At 42.7% G+C, this 19,978-nt stretch overlaps 1 protein-coding gene and 1 long non-coding RNA gene across 19 annotated transcripts in view; one reads left to right on the forward strand and one right to left on the reverse strand.

Moving 5' to 3' along the window:
• LOC123072780 (uncharacterized) overlaps positions 1–3,106 on the forward strand; it is a 6,697-nt gene extending 3,591 nt beyond the window's left edge. For 4 of the 8 annotated variants that reach the window (XR_006435416.1, XR_006435418.1, XR_006435415.1 and 1 more), the window contains exons 4-5: positions 142–640; positions 768–991. This is a non-coding gene — a long non-coding RNA (uncharacterized lncRNA). The other 4 variants (XR_006435421.1, XR_006435420.1, XR_006435419.1 and 1 more) reach the window with 4 other exon arrangements.
• Positions 3,107–4,246: 1,140 nt separating this feature from the next.
• Positions 4,247–19,702, reverse strand: LOC123072781 (disease resistance protein Pik-2). 11 transcript variants are annotated; one of them, XM_044496423.1, is made up of 9 exons: positions 19,330–19,702; positions 18,470–18,530; positions 17,377–17,443; positions 14,793–14,955; positions 14,279–14,715; positions 13,996–14,134; positions 12,813–13,911; positions 8,936–9,550; positions 4,247–6,484 (listed from the first exon to the last, which is right to left on the reverse strand). In XM_044496423.1, the coding sequence occupies exons 7-9, from the start codon at positions 13,860–13,862 to the stop codon at positions 4,550–4,552; spliced, it is 3,600 nt and encodes a 1,199-aa protein (XP_044352358.1). In that variant the 5' UTR covers positions 13,863–13,911; positions 13,996–14,134; positions 14,279–14,715; positions 14,793–14,955; positions 17,377–17,443; positions 18,470–18,530; positions 19,330–19,702; the 3' UTR covers positions 4,247–4,549. The 11 variants fall into 11 exon arrangements, with proteins under 11 accessions (XP_044352358.1, XP_044352352.1, XP_044352359.1 ...); XM_044496417.1 differs by having other exon boundaries at positions 14,279–14,726; XM_044496424.1 differs by having other exon boundaries at positions 16,711–17,443.
• Positions 19,703–19,978: the final 276 nt, after the last annotated feature.

Here is a 19,978-nt window from a genome sequence, read left to right on the forward strand (position 1 = left end):
AGATAGATTCAAATTTAGATGGTTGTATTTGTAATAACTGGCTCGGCTTGTACCATCTTTTGGGTTGGCACAGCAAAACTCACATTATGATATGACTTGTGTTAAGTATACTAACTCCTAACCAATTCCTTTCCTTTGAAGTGGCTCAAGGAAGCTGAAGAGGAAGGCTAAGATGATGAAGAAGAGTAGAGTCGGAGTGGAATGCATCGTTCTGCAATTTGGGTGGTTTCCTGGTGAGTTTGCACTTTGCACCCAGGAAGATTTGGAAGCTCGAAATTTGTTTGTACAAAAACATAACTCCAGCGATTTGGGAAGGTTGATTTTTATCTTCTGGAGGGCCTCGACTAGAAGACCAACCGATGGAGCTTTTAGGTCTATGGGAAGACGGATCTGGTGGTTTCCTTTATACCGAAAAAGGGTTTCCCCCCGCTTTGTATACAAAGCAACCAACCGGGTCATACAGGGAGGTGGTTTCCTTTATATTCCGACAAGTATATGTATATCTGAGCTTGTTCCCGGATTGGGTTGCTGCTGGATCTGGATGTGATGTGATGTTGCGCCTGATGGTTATTGGTTTTGCTGGCCCTTAACTGATTTTGTATTCAAGTGCCGTCTTTGAAACGCCAAGTCCTGCTTCTCCGTGAGTGCCTGATGGGTCCTTTTAACTTGTTTTGTATTCAAGTGATGTCTGTCTCTTTTGAAACACTGTAGGAGATGTGCATTTCCACTGTAGGGGATTTGCTCTAACCAATTCCTTTCCTTTGAAGTGGCAACTCAAGGAAGCTGAGGAGGACGAAGATGATGAGGATGGCGAACAAGGGTAGAGTCGAGAGGAATGCATCTTGCTGCAATTTGGTTGGTTTCTTGGTGGGTTTGCACCCAGGAAGTTTTGGAGACTTGAAAGTTTGTTTGTACAATAACATAACTCCAGCGACAGATCTGGTGGCTTCCTTTATATTTCGACAAGTATATGTATATCTGAGCTTGTCTTTGGGTTGGGTTGCTGCTGGCTTTGAATGGGATGGGTTCTTGCCTTCCTGGGTGTTCCTCTACCTCAGCTCAACATGAGGATCTTGGGCCGCGGTTGCACTGCACGAGGTGGCGCCAGCAATATGCCTCGCGTCTCTGTGAGCCAATGACAGCGATGAGCTAGGGAGAGCAATCATGGATTCGCTACGGCATCGACGCCCCATCTCAAGGTGTGGAAATTGTTCTTACCTTGAGTCCTATCCCTAGCCTTGAACAACATCTCTCTAAATCCATCCCTGATCTGCAACACCTTTTTTTGGGAGGTTGCAGGTGTGTACGGCATATGTTTGCGTAAATGCCCGTGTTGGAAAGAATTCTTTGTGTGTGCATCTTCTTTTGTTCGAAAAGGGCTAGCTTTCACCGTGAATCATTAGGACAGTGTGGCATATGAGGTGGTATAGATGGATTAGTTACAAATATATTAGGTACTTGAACTACTTATCATGATCCTGATTTCGAGCGTTCGAGCCGAGATCGATGACCGTGAATCATAAGGACTGTTAGAGAAGAGAAGAAGATTCTTGGTTGTTACTGTTGTGAAAGCATGGATTGTGTTGTCATCTGTTCCTTTCTCTTCTACATAAGTTCATGAATCATAAAGCAGGGCCTATGCAGCTGTACTGATGTTTGAACACTTTTAGGTACAACACATGTGCTACTATTCTCACAAAGGGAATACTTACCGTTGACCATTACTACGTATGCCACATGACAGAAACATTTGCTACCGACGGCAAAAGAATGGTAATCTCAAACAAATGCATTCTTGTGTTTCATACAAGAACATGCTGGCAAACCATGTACTGAATAACCTTTACTCTCATTTGCACACACTTTTCTAAGAGAAGCCTCTTCCCGCACATGGATATTGATCATGATGAGATACCAATCAGGAGACGGGACCACCAGTGTCATGGCCTGCTTTATCAAGAGTGTCGACAACAGGGCTACACTCACAAAGAACTGGAGCAGCCTCTTCCATAAGGCGAACATGAAGAAAGGGTGTGCATATGCTTTCGCCTTCAAGTGCATGTCCAAGGTCCTCTGCATGATTGTCTATCCAATCTAAACAAGTCACAATAGTCCTTTGCTACGTAACTTGGTATTACTATAAGTACCTATCGAGACTTCTATATCTGGCATCATTTTGGATCTTATGTAAAAAATTATGATAATCCTGTCCATATGACTATCATCAATCCGTACTTATTTCCATATGTTTTCTTCTGTGTCTACATATTTTGATGCACATTCTTTCAATATTTGGCTTGCTCTCGGTCTTTGCGCCATGGGCGCAACTGGTCATCTAGTATAAATAAAACCCTCTTACAACAGACCACCCGATTGATCCCCTTCTTAATTTTTGCCGTCTTATGGCAGGCGAAATTAAACTTGATTCTCTTCGCCCCGATCGGTTTCTGTGCTAATTAACTCGATGACCAAGATTTTCAGGTACACATTGATCGATCGAAACAATCCTTTTTCTTTCTCATCCAATCCAACCTGTGTTTTTTTTCTCCTTTTTATTTGCAGGAGCAGCTTCTACCTGTCGAAGCAACCACGTGAGCATGAGGAGGAGGAGGAGGATTCGGCGGCGGGGGAGTACGAGTACGTGGATCTCGAGGACGGACAAGGCGGCAAGCATGCCGGCGGTTGCGGCGTGGACTCTGGCGACCCCCTCTTGACCACTGTCATCGGCATCTTCTTCATGCTACTGGGCTGCTTCTACCTGTTTTGCCCCTGCGACCTCCAGCCCGGCGCAGCAGGGCGGAGGGCGCCGTCGTGGTAATCGCCGGCGTCTTGTTCCTTGCTCTAGGGGCCGCCGCCTGGGGCTACGCTTGCACCTCGTGCTGGAGGACGTCGCCGGCTTCTGGTTGAGATTTGTTCGTTCTATTCTTGGCTTACTTCATTGTCTCTGTTCCAACGACCGAGTATTGTTTAATCTGTTATTGTCATCTAGGTATAGCTAATTGTGTGTTAGCTCTAGCAAGGTCGTTTGGTTCAGACTTGGTTGTCAACGCCAAGTACTAATTGAATTGTGTGTGATTCAAGTGAGCATGCCATGGAATGCAAAGTCGACGCGAGTTCCACAGGAGACACACCAAAATTGTGTAGAATCCAAGGAAGGCGTAACTGTTGCCATAAGGACGATGACAAGTCCCTGACGCTATTGCAATGCATGATGATGAACAAAACAAAATTGAGGGGATACACACCATCAGCCTGTAATTGAGAATTGCAAATAAGTTGACCCGGTCCAGTTGGTCGCAACTAATGACGGCATTATATTTTTATTTCGTAAGAACAATGTTTAAGCATATAGTAGTAGGAGTACAACATTATGTATAGCCATAAGACGCTATTGCAATGCAAGGCTAGCTGGAGGTACGTAGATGTGAGACAACCAAGTCCAAGATGCAGCTGCTCTCCTCATAAAATACACTGAGACTGAGAGAGCACACAAGCATGAGTGTTTGAGCAGGTTCTGTAAATGCTTGCCCTGACTGAAACAACACTGAAGGCAGGAGATAGAGAAAGGTCACAGCTAAAGACATGATGTATCTGAGCCACGCAATAAGTGTTCCAACCCACGGACAGATCACACAGAGCTACGCTGAACAAGAAATGCAGTGACATGTCTAAGTTAAGTGTCATAGAGTTTTTGGCACATAAATTAATGTAGGTTACTGAAAGCTACTAGATGGGACAGTACACTTTATCCAATCATCATGACTCGTATTGCTGTGACTGTATCTGTTGAAACAGTTGTGCCGCTGCTTGGTTTTGGTTCTACTTGTAGCTTCCCATGGTGATGCTGCTATTACATATGGACACCTCGCTAATCTCTAAAAGATTGGCTGGATTATTTTCCTGAAATGTTATGTGACACACTAACAGAGAAGGAAGCTGAAGCGTGGCAGGCACAGCATTCCAGCGTAGACCAACGTAATCTTGGAGGACATGAGGGCAAAGGCAAAGGTAAAAAGCCAAAGGCTTGATGTTGGAGATCCAGCTGTTGCCGTTGATGTTGTGTCAAGCAGACTATGATCAGCCACCGCCATGTGTTGATGGTTCTGCAGTTTCTGATTGGTCAACTTAGTCAAATGTCTAGCTACAACTCCTCACCTGCATCAGATACAACTCCTCAAGCTGAGGAAACAATATTAATGCTGGAAATGCTGACCATGCCAACGGGAAAGCAGAGTGGACACCCCAGTTTGGTACCACTTACTAGTTACTACTCTGTTTCCTAAAATATCACATGAAAAAATTACTCCTGACTAAACTCTCCTCAAAGAGTCACTACTTATGAAAAGAACAACAAATTCTTCCATTTGCTATCATATCACGCAAAGAAAGGAACAGCTTACACACGCATGCAGTTGGTGAGATAAAATGAGCATTTTTCATCATTTATATACAGGTCCGCTAGCTTAATTACAGATGTAGGTGGTCTTGATTCATCAACTCAATCAAAGGAAATACTCTACTTGATACATAGACCGGGAGTTGCATACAACTAGGATTTCGGATCCCACATCTTCAAAACGGGCCGGTTTTCATTCTCTGCGAGCTGGCCACGCAAGTACTCCCCCAACTCTGTATCATGCCAGTCCCTCCAATCAAGCATAAATTCCTTGAGGCTTGGGAGAAGTGGTAACCCACAGAACAACCTAACACTGTCACTGCTCAGTTTAGAATACTGCAGCAACTCAAGCTTAGGGGCTGCTCCTTCTTCAAATTCCACCGACTTGAGGTTCCTTACGCAATTCAGCTCTAGCACCTTCAGTGTCGGGAATGCATCCCCACATAAACTGAAACGAACCTCTTCACCACTGAACGAGCAACCCAATAGACGTAGGGTGGCCAGGTTTGGTAGATTCCCAAGGACTTGCATGGCCACATCATGCTCCGATATACTCAACCACTCTAGCTTCAGCTTCACCAGATTTTTGAGCCCCTGGATCCACTCCGGCAGTTTATCCAGGTTGCCGTATAACTTGAGGCTCTGCAGGTTTTCTGGAGGTGACGACATGCCATCCAAGCAGCCTGATAAACCTGTCTCTCCATGTGATTGCAGTGACAATGACTCCAGGCTGTTGAGACAAGCAATTGCTGAACACAACTCTTGACTGTTTCTCTTGTTGATGCCTGCCAATCCTAACTTGCGTAACCGGGTCAGCCTTTTTATATCTTGGAGAACAGTCCTCCCCACTGATATGTCCACGGTACCAAGTGTATGCAGGGTCTTCAGTTTCCAAATCCCACTTGGCACTTCAACAGTACCTGGATTTCGTCCTCCTGCCACATAATAAGGTAATATGCTACAACAGAACGCAGTGCATACATCACGCCTGTTAAGTGCACCATCGTTAAGTTTAAATTGCCTTCCCAGCCTATTAGGTGCACAACATGCCACACAACAACGCACTGAATATAAAGGTAAACTCTTTAGGGACCACTTATTTGCACGTTGATATATATCAAAATGATACTGTCCTACACCACTAGCAAGAATGCGTTGCATCTTCTCAATCTTGATGATGGTCCTTGGTAGCTTCATTATGCTGGTACCTGAAATATCTAGTGTCTGGAGTTGTCTCAGGTTCCCCAATGAATTTGGCAGGTGAAATATATTATAATGTCCCCTTAGAGAAAGATATCTAAGATGTACAAGCTTCCCAATGTGCTCAAGATGATGATCAACTAGATCCCACTGGCCTTCCAAATCCAGCACTCGGAGCAACCTCATCTTATCAGAAATGTAAAATGGCCTCCAATTTCCAAATACAGTCAATGATCGTATACGGGACAAGTCTACCAAATTCTCAAACTCACACTGATCCCCTTTCCAGTTGCTGCTTACAGCAAGATGACGCACTATGCCTTGGTTGTTCAAACTGCACCCTTCCTCCAATGTGAAAACAAGATTTTCCTCCATAGACTTTGAGATGGCAATTTCACGAATGAGATCATGCACATGGCAGGAGTCAATTCCTTTCCTACTATGAATTGACTGTTGAGATGGTAAGATCATGCTCCTGCTTATGAGTTCCATGAAGTAAGAGTCCAATACTTCCTCCACAGACTTGCCACGCACCTTACTTGAGTAACCCTCTGCAATCCACCGACGAACTAAGCGTCTCCGTGCAATCTGCTGGTCTTCAGGAAAGATGGCCAGATACAAGAAACAAGCCTTGAGGTAATAGGGTAAACCATCATAGCTTTTCATAAGGATTGCTTTTATGATCTCAAGTTCTGGATTCATCTCCAACTCAGCACTGATATGGTCATTCATTTTTCTCCATTCGACAGCAGTTTTTGGTTGGTTTGCCAGGAATCCACCTATGGTGACTAGTGCAAGGGGAAGTCCTCTGCACTTCTTCAATATCAGTTTTGCTTGTTCAACCAACTCTGGATATTGCTCATCCAAATTTACGATCTCCTTAAATACCTGAAATTCACATCAATAAGTCATTTTGTACTAGAAGAAAGAAATCATATGAGCACTATTGTGATTGTCTAACACGTACTAGAAGACAGAAATCCATATCAATAAATCATTTAGTACTAGGAGTATGTAGTATAAAGATGTAAAAGTGAGACACCGGTACTTTTTGCTAGCTAATAGGTTTCTCCGTTATTCATCTTTTCCACTCATATCATCATATTGTTCTTCCTAAAAATATTTTCCTCCCACGTAGCAACGTACCCTAGTGCAATGAACCATCGTCTCACTCATTCCTACCTGTAGTGCAGACCAAGAAAGCCAAGTGAAACAATGCCCTCTCCCCCCATGCTCTACTTCGACTTCTACAGTTGCACCTCGCCTCCTCTGAACTGGTTAGTTCTGATAGTATTCTTGCGACTGATTTTATTGGACATCAGTTTTCCTATGTCCACTGTTTTTTTTTCGATCTGGTGCTAAATAAACAGGCATTAACCTGATATAATCGGGCCTCTTAGTTAATCGTGTATATTCAGCATAGCCATAACGTTCGAATGTGGTTACTACACAAACAGCTCTTTTATGGTGCTCCTATTAGAAGGTAATATGGTTCCTAACACCTTAGCGATGAATTCTGTAGAGGCTTTTTTTAACCACGAGAGTGTTGTCTTCTCCCGGTTACTTGCACATAAGAAAGGAAAGGAAACAAGTGGTAAAAGGTATACCAAGTGCTAGCTAAACCCATATACTGTTGCATGTGCACAGAATAATTGTGGAGGCATTCAAGGAGTGCACCATGACAACAATACCCAATATAAGTGTGAACTATTGGGTTTCTTAGAAAAACGATTTGCCCCTGTGTCGCTCCCACGCGGATGACTCAGGTGGCGACTCACCCCGCTAAGGTTAGGGCTCCGTTCCCTGCCTCTCCCCTGCCTGCCATCACCTTGGTGTGCTCCCGCCTTTGGATCTGTATGTCTTAAGATCTCGTAGACCAGGGAGAGGCATGTAGCTGCGCTTGGGCTCCAGGATGGCAGACCTTGATGACGCATTTGGTGTTGTATTGTGCTCTGGTCATGGCGGAGGGGCGGCCATGAGGCGTTTGCTCAAGACGGCGGCTCGGTGGTGCGTTTTCTGCGGTTGGGCTAGGCTGACGGCAGAGGGGAGATGGGGGTGAAGATGTGGTTGAGGATGACCTTCCTTTCCAGTAGGGACCTCACTGGCGTGCCAGCATCTTCTCCCAGAGCCTAGTCCAGTATGCTGGGAGCCTGGAAGTCCAGTGGGTCCACTGCTGCCTACCTATTCACTCTGCATATCCGCTTTGCAAATACACTTCCGCTTCTGGCATCTCGGCACTATATATCGTTTTTTTGGGCATGTTGTCCTCTTGTTAAAGATGCATACCCAGATCTTCAGGGTCGTGTTGCAGGGGCATGCTGCTTTCTTCTTGAAGACGCTGCCTTGATGCTTCCAAGCCTCTCATCAATGGCTGTGGTGTGGTGGATGCAGTGGGGGTTCTGAAGGCGGCAAGGCGGTCGTTGTCTGACTGTCGTGTGTTGTTCTTGGTGGACCATGGAGCCAGGAGGCATGGGCCTTTCCACGGTGCTAGGTGGCCATTGACTCGAAGCACAACCAGCTCAGCTGGCTCTTCCCTGCTAGTTCGATAAGTTTTATAGTGTTTCGCTCACACGGACCTCGACGCCAACAATCCTCCTTGTGCCTCTATCACTGCTGCATGGATGCACCAAGGCTCAAGAAGCTCCAACTCGCACCAAGACAAGATCAGGGAGACCTTGCAACTCAACCCACTTGTAGTTGCTCTGTATTTCTAGGTTCTAGTGCTATGTTGTAGTTTGTTGCCTGCTGTGGTTTGCTCAATGGTAAGCTTTTGTGGTGATGCATGCTTGCAGGTTTTTGTTTACACCAGTTGCGTCCTTTCCACCATGCGGTCCAGGACTGTGGCCCTGGACCAATTTAGGGGTTTACTTCGTGTGAAACTACTTTTGCCATTGGTTGTACCATGTAAAATAGGATGAACCTTTATTTGTGCCTCTACTGACCAATTTTTGTTCCATAGAGAAACACAGATATCCTACTTCACTTTTACATCATCAAATTCCACAAAATATTTGGTTGGACTTGGACCTAACTATAACTATATAGATTATCATATGTCCACCTTATTGTAATCATAGTTTATGTATTCTGATGCCCGTTGTATTCATAAGTATTACTCTAGCTATTGTGTACAGTTTCTAAGAAATGTCAAATCCAATTTTTCTGTGGACAAAGGCCTAGCAAGCTTTCTACAATTCTGCTATATGTGCTTAAAAAGATATTTCTTGTGAAGGTGGCATTCACACACAGAAAATATGACAACATATTCCATAACATTATTTGAAATAAGAGGGAGACAGATAAATACAACTAATTGAGCATGAACTACTTTATTAGTACCTTTTTGGTGAAGAGGGTACATGCATCAACATGATCCAAATGGTTGAGCTTGTATATATTTCTTTCATCCTTGGAGCAGTGCTTCGCTATATTCTCTTCCCTTGTGGTGACTATTATGCAACTTGCTGCCGTTTCTGGCAAATATTGTTTTATAGCATTCCACTCTTCTATGGACCACAAATCATCAAGAACAAGCAAACATCTCCTTTCTTCTAAGCATCTCCTTAAATCTGTCCCATTTTTACCTCCAAATTGCATAGCTAAGCTCCCAATGAGTGTTGCTGGATTGAAAGGACGCATGACCGTGACACAAGCACGCTTATCAAACATGCTACTAATCTCTTGGGTTTGATAAATATCTGTCACTAGTGTTGTTTTCCCAATACCACCCATTCCCCACAAGGAGAACACATGAAAATGGTTGAGATCTTTATTCGAGATTAGATTGATGATTTCCTCTTTTTGATTCCCTCTCCCAATGAGACGAGATTCCTCTAGAGTAGCCATTGTCTCCGTCCGGGTGAGGATGTTCTTGTGTGTAGAGTTTTCAACAGCGGTAGGGACTATGCATGAGATGGACCCTTTTTCCGCTGAATCCCTTCCCTCCTGAGATACCTAAACACAAGCAAATGATTAATGCTTAGGCGTTGTCTTTGTTTCTGCAAGATAATATTTTTGTACTGTTTTAAGTTTTTTTGTAATTTTCATATGCTACTTTTGTTCTATATTTTGTCATGTTCTAAGTTTTTTGCAACTTTTGATACAATACGTTTGTTCTTAAATGATTTGAGATCTATAACAAACCATGCAGTTTGTTCAGTGGGGTAACAACAAAAATAAAGTATGTTGGGAGTATATACAAGGAAGTTTGATATGATGTGGGCATAAGACTTCAATGTGCACGTTGAACAAATATATTATGATACAAAAATAAGATAAGACATGTAAATATGTACTTCAATTTTCCATCATTGATTACCTGAAATACTATTAAGAGTTCAATGGTTGGAACCTTTCAAAAATTCATGCAACAGATTAGAGGAGAATTATGATGACACTATATAATGATCCCTTAGCTAGTATGAAAATTTTGACCATTAATAAGTTGTCAGTCACAATATATTCAGAACCCTCTTCTGTTTTGGAAACGCTCTTATATTATGGGACGGAGGGAGTATATGACAATGATTTTTTTAACCCAAAGAGTACAAATTTTTCGCTATATAATTTTGCAGTTTTCTTTGACTAGATTGTAGGTATGCGAAAACCCTGGTGTAGCCTCTGTTTGGTTGCGTGTAAAGGGCACGGTGTTAATGCTGAGTTAAACAATCAGAATGGTGGATAAGCTAACTCACTAGAAGTACCTCCACATTTCTTTTTTTATGCTACTCTCCGCAAACCAACCCCATCACTGAAGCCATCAACAACTTGCCGAAACCTGTAACATTATGCATGCAATTGCACCATCTGGCATGAACCTCGCTGACCACACACCAGGCCGGATCTGCTCGCCCAAAGGCCAGATCTCCCACCCCACCTCGTCTGTGTCAATGATTTGCAGTGGTGGAGCTACAAACAAATACGTAGTTGGGTGGGCCAGGCTAAAGGAAAGGTGTGGTACACTTATGCTAACAACAATTCTTCAAATGACACAATTTTTTGGGGGGCACTGGATAATAAGTTATCGCAATCAGATTGATGCCGTGTTAAGCACAATTCAAGATCCTCAGACTTATATCATGCTAACCAGTGCTAACAACAATTCTTCACTAGATACAAATCAAGTAGTAGGAATTGGTAATTAGATGAGTAGACAATGTTGCAAGTGAAATATAGGGACGGGAAAGAATCAAAGAAAATTATATGTGCTGTCTTCCAGATTCTTTTCCCCTCATGCAGCAGTACTCACATCACTACATCAGTTTGCAAACCTCTCATACAAAAAGTAGTACTAACATCAGTTGCAAAAAAATTCCCATGAAAAAAGCATCCGTATCAAGAAATCTGAGTACTAGATACAAATAAACAGCATTAATCACAAATCTAGGAGTTGCAGGGACTTGGAAATTTTGGAGAGGTCGAGAGGAGGTGATCATTTGCCTTGGGCTAAGTCGCTGGCTCACTGCTGCTAGCTGTGGCGGCAGCCAGTCGGTTGATGAGTGTCACGTGCGGATGGCCGATGCGCTAAACGCTGCTAACTCTGTGATGCTGCATGTGTCCCTATGGGCTGGGCTTAGCTATATAAATATTTTTCAAGAAAGCTGGGCAGGACACGGCCTGGTTGGGCCCTAATGTAGCTCCGCGCAGACTGCAGCCTACCCAAGGCCACAAGAGCTTCAAGCCGTAGGCACTACGGACAAGCAGGGAAGAAGCAAAATTGCCGAACTTGCCGGGTCCGCATCCGCCAACCTATGCCAGCACCATATCTGGCCACCACCCCCATCACACATCACTACCATGGTTGTTTCCGCGCGCCCGAAGGTCAGATCTGCTGCCTGAGCAGCCGCGCCCGGAGCAGACCACATGCCAGCAGAGCGAGGAGGGAGCAAAACCACCTGCGAGAAAAGCTCGAGGAGCACTGTGGCCAGCAAGAGAAGCTCGCGACCTTTGGTGTCCAAAGCAACCTGCTGCCGGCACTGGCAGTGTTGAGGTATGGCGAGCGCATAGGATTTTTCCACCCCGGTGCCACTCGAGAGTGATACAGGAGACCCTGCCTGCTAACTAAAAAAACATGTAATTTAGGCTAATCAGCTTAGTTGTCAAACAGTAATTTAGGCTAATCTGGTTAGTTGCCACATACAAACTTTAGGGGTACAAGCTAACATGGCGAGACTAAGGCCTCATATCTCTCTTGGGCAGTGGCCACTGGTATTAGAGCAGATGGCATTCTCGCCAGCGGGTCATGAATGGCAGTCAAGGAGATTCTCTCATTTGTGGATGCAAGAATCAGGGGCAACTAGGGCGGTCCACACCTAGGGCATGTGAAGCCATTCCTTGATAGGATGAGAAAGGCATATATATACATCCTTCTGGTAAGTGTTTTGTAATGCAACACACAAAGATACCATGGCGAGGCTGCTCATTATGTGCTATAACCTGCATCTTCTCTCTAGTGGTAGTTCCTCCACGGCACTAGCCAGTAGCCACCAGGAATGGTACAAATTGTACCCGCTTATGGCGGTTCTAACTTAGTTTGCTTGCTTTCATTTGTTTCAAAGATGGAGAGAATATAATTTATGGAAGAAGTATGTGGTTGCTGACCAGTGGCCCCTAGGTAAGTATAGGAAGCCAAATAACTCCATGGGAGAGTTGAGGACCTAAGCTAGAAAACGAATGGAGTACAAAGTATAATTGTAACAAGTGGAATTATTTGCATAGTCAAGATTGGATCTAAGGCTAAGGCAGAGGACATGCAATCGGATGAAGGAGAAGGGAGGGGGAAGTGTACAAACATCAGATGGAGTCATTTATGCACATTGGTCTTGGTAAATTAAGGTTACTATATATCTCAGATGTGGCATAAGTAAAATCTATATAAATCCCACTGATTCTTTCTCATGAAAAAAGATGAAAAATATAATATTTTAAATTAAACTGTGTGGAATGGCTATCAACCTAAAATATACTTCCTCCATTCACAAATATAATATGTTCTAACTTTTTTGTGAATTGGATGTATATAGACACATATAGACACGTTTTAGTGTGTTTGTTCACTCATTTCAGTCCTTATGTAGTCCATATTGAAATATACAAAACATATTATATTTGTGAACGGAGGGAGTACAAGCTAGTTGATTCAACTATTAGTTGAGACACTCAACAAACGTAACAAGAGGAACATTAATTAGACAATTTTCAGGACTTCAAAAGTTACCTTCTTGTAGAAAGCATAAAGAGACTGATCAGCGAGTAACTTCTTATGCATTAGAGCTTCATCCTCTGCTCCTATGCATAAGCTCACAACTTCAATTTGCTCAGTAGATACTATGATTCGACTTCCTTTCTTGTTGTTTGGGAAACATGTTTTAATGCAATCCCACTCTTCAATGGTGCTTATGCCATTGAGTACAATTAGGTAACTCTTGAAATTCAAATATCTCTTGAACTCATGAGCCAAACCATCTTCTTTCAATGTCACCATCATCTTCAAAACTTGGGCCCCAATAGCTGATTTTCCTTCTTCTCCTGTCTCTTGAAGAGAATTAACATAAATTTGCCTAATAATGCTTTGAATGAAATCTGTCTGATTGAAAGGACACATCAATGTGATCCAAGCATAGCAATCAAAATTCTTGTGTATCATGGGATCTTCATATATACTTTTCATGATGGACATCTCCCCCAGATCAGTACTACTTGTGCCCCACAATGCTATCACCCTAAGTGCCACATCCTTGCAATCAATCAACATGAGGAGATCCATTTTTGCTTTCTGCCGTGGTAGCCTTGCCTCATTGGCGGCAGACATTGTCGCACCGGAGATGATAGGCTGCCCAATAGCGGAGGTAGACTTGGAGCTAGAGCCCTTGATGAGGTGGTAACGTTGGTTCCTCTGTCTGACCTCCTCCACCTCAGCTCTGAGGTCCTTCATCTGGTTCGCCACATAACGGCGGGCTAGCACCTTCCGAGAGAGACACCACCAAGATTGCCTCTCAAGACGGACAGCAAAATCCAGGAGGCAGTCCTCGACGGAGTAGGACACATCGCAGACTTGTTTCACCCAAGTCTTGACCACCTTATTGTCGTCTCGCTCATCGTGTGCAGCCATCAGGAATGACTGCATCATCTCGAGCTCGGCCCTGATGAAGGAGTGGTCACGCTGGACACCAAGCTGCAGAGACACCTCCTTGGCAACGGCAGACTGGGCATAGTTGAGCGCCCCGCTCAACACGGACTTGCCAATGCTGATGGCCGTCACCTCCATTTACTGGACGTTTGTGTGGATCAATTGGTTGTGACGGATAGAGGTTGTACTGCAAGCTAATACTCTGTGTTAATAGCTGTGCTTGAGCTAAATCTTAAGAGGTAAATAACAAGAGAGAAAACAGAGAGCATACCTAGTGTTATTGATGGCAACCAAGATGAAGATTACGGAGGTGACAGGAACCTCGTGAGCAACCAAAACAGCCGTGAAATCCAAGACAGTGAAGGCAACCTCAACACAAGTGTTCTTCTAAGTGGCCAAGCTTCAGAGATCTGGGCGAGCCAAAAAGATAGTTTACAGTTTACAAACTAGAATTAGCAAATAACCAAATGTTCCAATTAAGATCAAGGTAGACAAGAGATTCAGAGGATGCGAGGGATCCAACAGAGCATACTAAGAAAGTCAAAAGGACTTACCAGCACAAAGGGACGCCGTCACACGCCTCCATCACCTTGTACACATCCAGGACGTAGCTGGACCCTTCTCCTTCACGATGGACAGCAGTGGCCACCAGCTCTACTAATGGAATGCTCAGAGCTCGCGACACACGCAGAACACAGGGAAACACAATTGCAGTCCAGAATGGAGAAGAGGATGGTGTGAGCAAGCTAGCTGCGTGGATGCTTTCTTCTGAGAAATGGAATCCAATGCGAGCATTGTATTGAATTCTGTGGGCAAGTGGATGCTTTTGGTCGGTTGCATCGATTACCACAATACAAAATGATTGTTGTACTTAATAGAATAACACTAGTTTGCAGGAGCAGAGCTTTTCTATTTGAACATGCATCGGAACACGGTTCATATGTCTCACTGTAGGAGTACAGCTTGAGATGCACTTCAGTTACCTCCGACCCTGCATTGGGCCTGAATTCTTTTTAGACAATTAGCAGGCCAAATTGGAACTAAACTAATCACTCCAGCTGGCGGTACCTCAGCACAGGGCATTGTTTCTTGGTTAACAGGGAAAGCTAACTGAGCCTTCTGACATAGCACGTTATAGCACGAGCATCTTCATTTCTTTTGATACCCCAGGGACCAAAAGACAAACTTGAAATGACACACCAGTGACCAGTAAACTTTACTCCATTGGTTTCTGTAAGAAAATAATGCAGTGTGCTCAGAAGTTGTGTTATGGTAGTGTTTCATTGTTTCTTAGTTCTCTACATACTTAGCATCTCCTTTTTGTTAGTTCTGTATAAGTAATTAATAGATTAAAAGGCTAGACCAAAATTATAACATAATGCTTGATAGTCCATAATACTGGATGAGAAGTATGCTTACAACAAAATTAAAACGTTCTGATCACGGTATGATTGTTTTTCAGGCTTCCAGGGTCTAATTGGAGAAAGAAGGAATATCCAGAGATGGAAAACTTATTTTTTTGTCAGTTTAAAATGAATCATATACATACTATGGACACAAAATCAGCAAATGTGCTAAATGAGCACCATTGAGTAAGTGAAAGTAACACTCGAGACCAGCAACGCCATATCTTGTAGCAAGACCAGCAAATGTGCACAAAGAAAGTCGAATATATTGGTTTGCCTTCAGTCACCTTGACAGCACATTTTGTTGTTGGTCCAGTTCTTTCCACTCTAGCTCGCAAGACAGAAGAGGTAGCTAGGAACTACTGTGATCTGATTGGAATACAATTCCCTGGTGCGGCTAAATTCCATGTCCACCGGGAGTTGAGCCCAGGCCGGCCTAGACGCACCAATGCGCTTTCACATACCACTGGGCTATTGCCCAGTCTTGAATTTTGTATATGTGAGTCACCCATACAAAGAACTAATCTGTTGCTTGGCCAGTTCGAGAAAAGCAACACATACATATCATGTTGAGGATTCTAAACTGAATGGCCCACACAGATTATAAACTAAGCCATTGCTTAGCCAGCTATTAATGGCTGGAAGCTTGGGGTTGAGGATGTAGGGACCAAAAGACAAACTTGAAACAACACGCTAGTTACTTTTACTCCATTGGTTTCTGTAAAAAATGCAATGTGCTCAGAACTTCTGTTACAATAGTGTTTATTTGTTTGATTACTTATCAAAAATTTCCATTAAGTAGTTCTGTACTGTAAGTAGTTATTCTAGTTGAAAAGGATAGACCAAAATTATAACTTAACCCTTGATAGTCCAAAATATTGGATTGGAAGTATGCTTACAACAAAGAAAATAAAGTTCTGCTTCATAGTATGATTGCTTTGCAGGTCTACAAAGTGAGAAAGAAGTACTACCTCATTTTCAACTGCTCATTATATACATAACAGGATCTGGTCCAATAAAACTGAATTCTATAATATGTGTTGCCTAAAACCAGAAGATGGAAATTACCAAAAAGGAGAACATTCATAGATGACAAAATATATTTTTGTCAGTTTAAAAGGAAGCATATACATATACAGACACAAAATGAGCAATGTGCTATATGAACACCATTGAACAGGTGAAAGTAATACTCGAGATCAGCAAAGCCATATCTTGGAGAAATTAGATGAAACATGTGCACAAAGAAAGTCGAATCCATTGAACTTAGAAACAATGTGTTCTGTTAGATGAAATTGTAGAGAAAAGTTGTTCATGAACTTCTTGAACCCTGCAAGTTGTCTGGATTTTCATCTACCGTTAATTGATTTCAGAAAAAAAAACATCCTCCGGCAATCGATGTGAGCAAGCTAGATGTGCGGGTTCTTGCTTCCGATGGAATCCAATGTGAGCTGTATTAAATTTTGGGGCAAGTGGATGCGTTTGGTCAGTTGCGTCGTAACATCGAGTACGATGACAAAAATGGATGGTTGTACTTAATAGAATAACACTAATTTGCAGAGTAGTGTTTTTTTTCTAACCATGCATCAGAACAGGGCATCATGTGTCTTACTGTAGGAGTAGAGCTTGATCTGCACTTCTTCAACCAATCACGTTAGATCTTGCAAAAGTTCACTGGGCCAGTATTATTTTTAGACAATTAACTGAGCCTAATTAGAAATAAACTACTCACTCCAGCTGGCAGTACCTCAGCTCTTGGCGTTGTTTCTTGGCTGAATTATAATAATACTGACAGCTAACCAAGCCTTCTGATGTAGCACGTTAATAGCTGGGGCATCTCTAGTTCTTAACAAGATGATGCCCCAGACATTGCTGCGGGAATGCATGCTACACACCAAGGAGAGAAATACAAGATGTAGGGACGAAAAGATAAACTTGAAATAACAAACCATTTAACTTTACGCCATTGAATTTTTTTAAAAAAAATCCAATATGCTCAGAACTTATGATACAATAGCGTTTCTTTGTTTTATTAGTTCTCTACATTTTGCGTCTCTTTCTTTGTTATTCTGCACTGTAAGTAGTTATTCATAGTTAAAAGGACAGATTGAAATTATAACTTAACACTTGATAGTCCAACATAATGAATGTGAAGTATGCTTACAACAAAACAAGTAAAATTCTGTATCATAGAATAATTGTTTTTCAGGTCTGCAGAGTCTAACTGGAGAAAGAAGTACTAGTACCTCATTATCAACAGCTCATTATGCAACATGATCTGGTCCAGTACAACAATTCTTAAATATGTGCCACCTAAAACCAGACATGGAAATAACCAAAAAGGAGAACATTCAGAGATGATAAAATCATTTGGTTGGAGTTTAAAAGGAGCATATACATATACAGACACAAAATCAGCAATGTGCCATATGAACATCATTGATACTCTAGACCAGAAAAGCCATATATTGCAGAAATTAGATGTGGCATTCCATACAGCAACATGAGCACAAAGAAAGTTGAATCTACTGGTTTTATAAACAATGTGTTCTGTTAGATGAACCTGTGCAGAAAAGTTCATGAACTTCTTGACCGTGCAAGTTGTGTGGATTTTCAACCAATGTTATCCAATTTTAGATAATATATCCTACGATTATCGATGTGAGCAACCTAGATGTGCTGAAGCACACTTCCAAGAAAATGGAATCCAATGCGAGTATTGTATTGAATTCTGGGGGCAAGTTGATGCGTTTGGTCGGTTGCACAAAGAAATTGATGGTCGTACTTAACAAAATAACTCTACTTTGCAGGGATATAGCTTTTTATTTAACATGCGACGAAACGCGCATCATGTGTCTAACTGCAGGGGTACTGCACTTCTTGAGCAGTGCAAATTGTCTGCAACCAATGTTATCTGATTCTAGTCAAAATCCTGTGATAATCGATGAGGAAATTAGATGTGCAGAAGCACGCTGTCAAGAAAATGGAAACCAATGCAAGTACTGTATTGAATTTTGGGCAAGTGGATGTGTTTGGTCGGTTGCATCAGTTACCATGGTATAAACTGATTGTTGTACTTAATAAAATAGCACTACTTTGCAGTAGAGCTTTTCTTTGTTTTATAGTTCTTCTCTACATTTTTGCATTAGCATCTCTTTCTTTGCTATTTGTGTACTGTAAGTAGTTAATAGTTAAAAAGGCCAGACCCAGATTATAACGTAATCCTTGATAGTCCATAATACTGGATAAGAAGTATATTTACAACAAAACAAAACAAAACAAAAATTCGATTCATAGTATGACTGGTCTTCAGAGTCTAATTGGAGAAAGAAGTAGTACCTCATCATATACATGCAACATGACCTGGTCCAATGTAGCTGAATTCTTCAGGATGTGCCACCTAGAGAAGCAGAACATGGATAAAACCAATAAGGAGAACATTCAGAGATGATAAAAATATTTTTTTTCGGTTTAAAGGGAGCATATACAGATAGACACAGAATCAGCAAATGTGCTATATGAACACCATAGAATAAGTGACAGTGATACCCAGGCCATTTTGCTGAAGAAATTAGGCAAGGTGTCAGCACAAAGAAAGTCAAATCTACTGGTTTGATGTCAGTCACCTTAACAGCACATGTGAGCAACATATTTCTTTGTTGCTCTAGTCTTTTCCTCTCTAACTCACCAGACGAAGATGGTAGCTAGAAGATCTAATTAGATCATGATAGTTGGTCTGACGGAACACTGGGGACACGGCACTGTGCTCTCACGTACCGCTGGGCCATCACCCAGTCCTCTATTTCTCATATGTGAAATACCCTACGTTTCGTAAGTTCATAAAAAATCCATTTAATGACCAACTGAATGGCCGATGCTAAAAACTAATCCGCAGATTGGCCAGCTAGAGGAAAGGAACACATACAATTTATATTGGAGATTCTACCCAAGATGAAATTAAGGAATTTAAACCCTTTTGGTTATCCCCATCCAAGAAAATAAATTTCGAGATTCTGGTGATCCCACATTTGATCAATGGGAAACTGAAGATACCAGCAGAATCAGAGTATACAAGACACTTTTGCTATGAATTAATTGTCAATCAAACCAGAGTATGAACTATTTCATGGATTACCTCGACAGAATCGAGCAGCAAAATCTGTCTGAACAATTAATTGGGCGGAATCAGAGAAAATTACCAACCAATCTGCAGTAAGAAGCCACTGAATAATGAACCGAATGATGACGAACTCAGGGGTCGCGGAGCAGGGAGGCCGTCGAGTCGGTCGGCCCTGGCTGGGGGTACCCCGGTTGAACAGGAGGCGGGTACTGACCGAAACGCCTCCACGCCCGCCGGCCCGCGCGCCCATCCACGCGAGCCGCGGAGAGACGAATCGGCGTTGAAGATGCCGACGGGAGGAGGTCAATACCGCGGTTGAAGGGGCGGTGGCGGGAGGAGGTGGACGGAACCTGCCGGATTGGAGGGTGGTGGTGGGGCCAAATGCGGCGGCGCCGTCGCCGCCATGGAGCGCCTCGGCCGGGCGGTGTGGCCCATCATCAGTTCTAGTAGAATCTAGCACGGGGTCTTTTTCCTGGCACAAGAAAACAAGTGAGCATTCTAGAGCCGCTCGATCTTCATCGCAAGGTTTAGAAAAGGAGTAATGCATGAGGAGGAATTCTATTTTGCTGATTAAATCAAACTTTACAATAACTTTCATACAAGAATAAGAAATTGCAATCAACTCCCTACAACCTGTTTGATTCGTGAGAATTTGATACCTGAACTGGGGTAAGAATATTAAAAATCCAATGATTGGTTAGAGAGATTAGAAATTTACGTGGGAAAAG

This window comes from Triticum aestivum, chromosome 3B (genome assembly GCF_018294505.1).
Source record: "Triticum aestivum cultivar Chinese Spring chromosome 3B, IWGSC CS RefSeq v2.1, whole genome shotgun sequence".
In the NCBI taxonomy this organism is placed as follows: domain Eukaryota; kingdom Viridiplantae; phylum Streptophyta; class Magnoliopsida; order Poales; family Poaceae; genus Triticum; species Triticum aestivum.

What these genes read in the sequence shown, in the direction of transcription:
- LOC123072781 (XM_044496418.1), bottom strand. Translation starts at nt 13,862, where the DNA reads ATGGAGGTGACGGCCATCAGCATTGGCAAGTCCGTGTTGAGCGGGGCG. An exon ending in TTTATGCTTTCTACAAGAAG is followed by an intron (nt 9,551 to 12,812) that starts GTAACTTTTGAA and finishes GCTTGTGTTTAG; the next exon opens with GTATCTCAGGAGGGAAGGGA. An exon ending in GTACCCTCTTCACCAAAAAG is followed by an intron (nt 6,485 to 8,935) that starts GTACTAATAAAG and finishes TGTGAATTTCAG; the next exon opens with GTATTTAAGGAGATCGTAAA.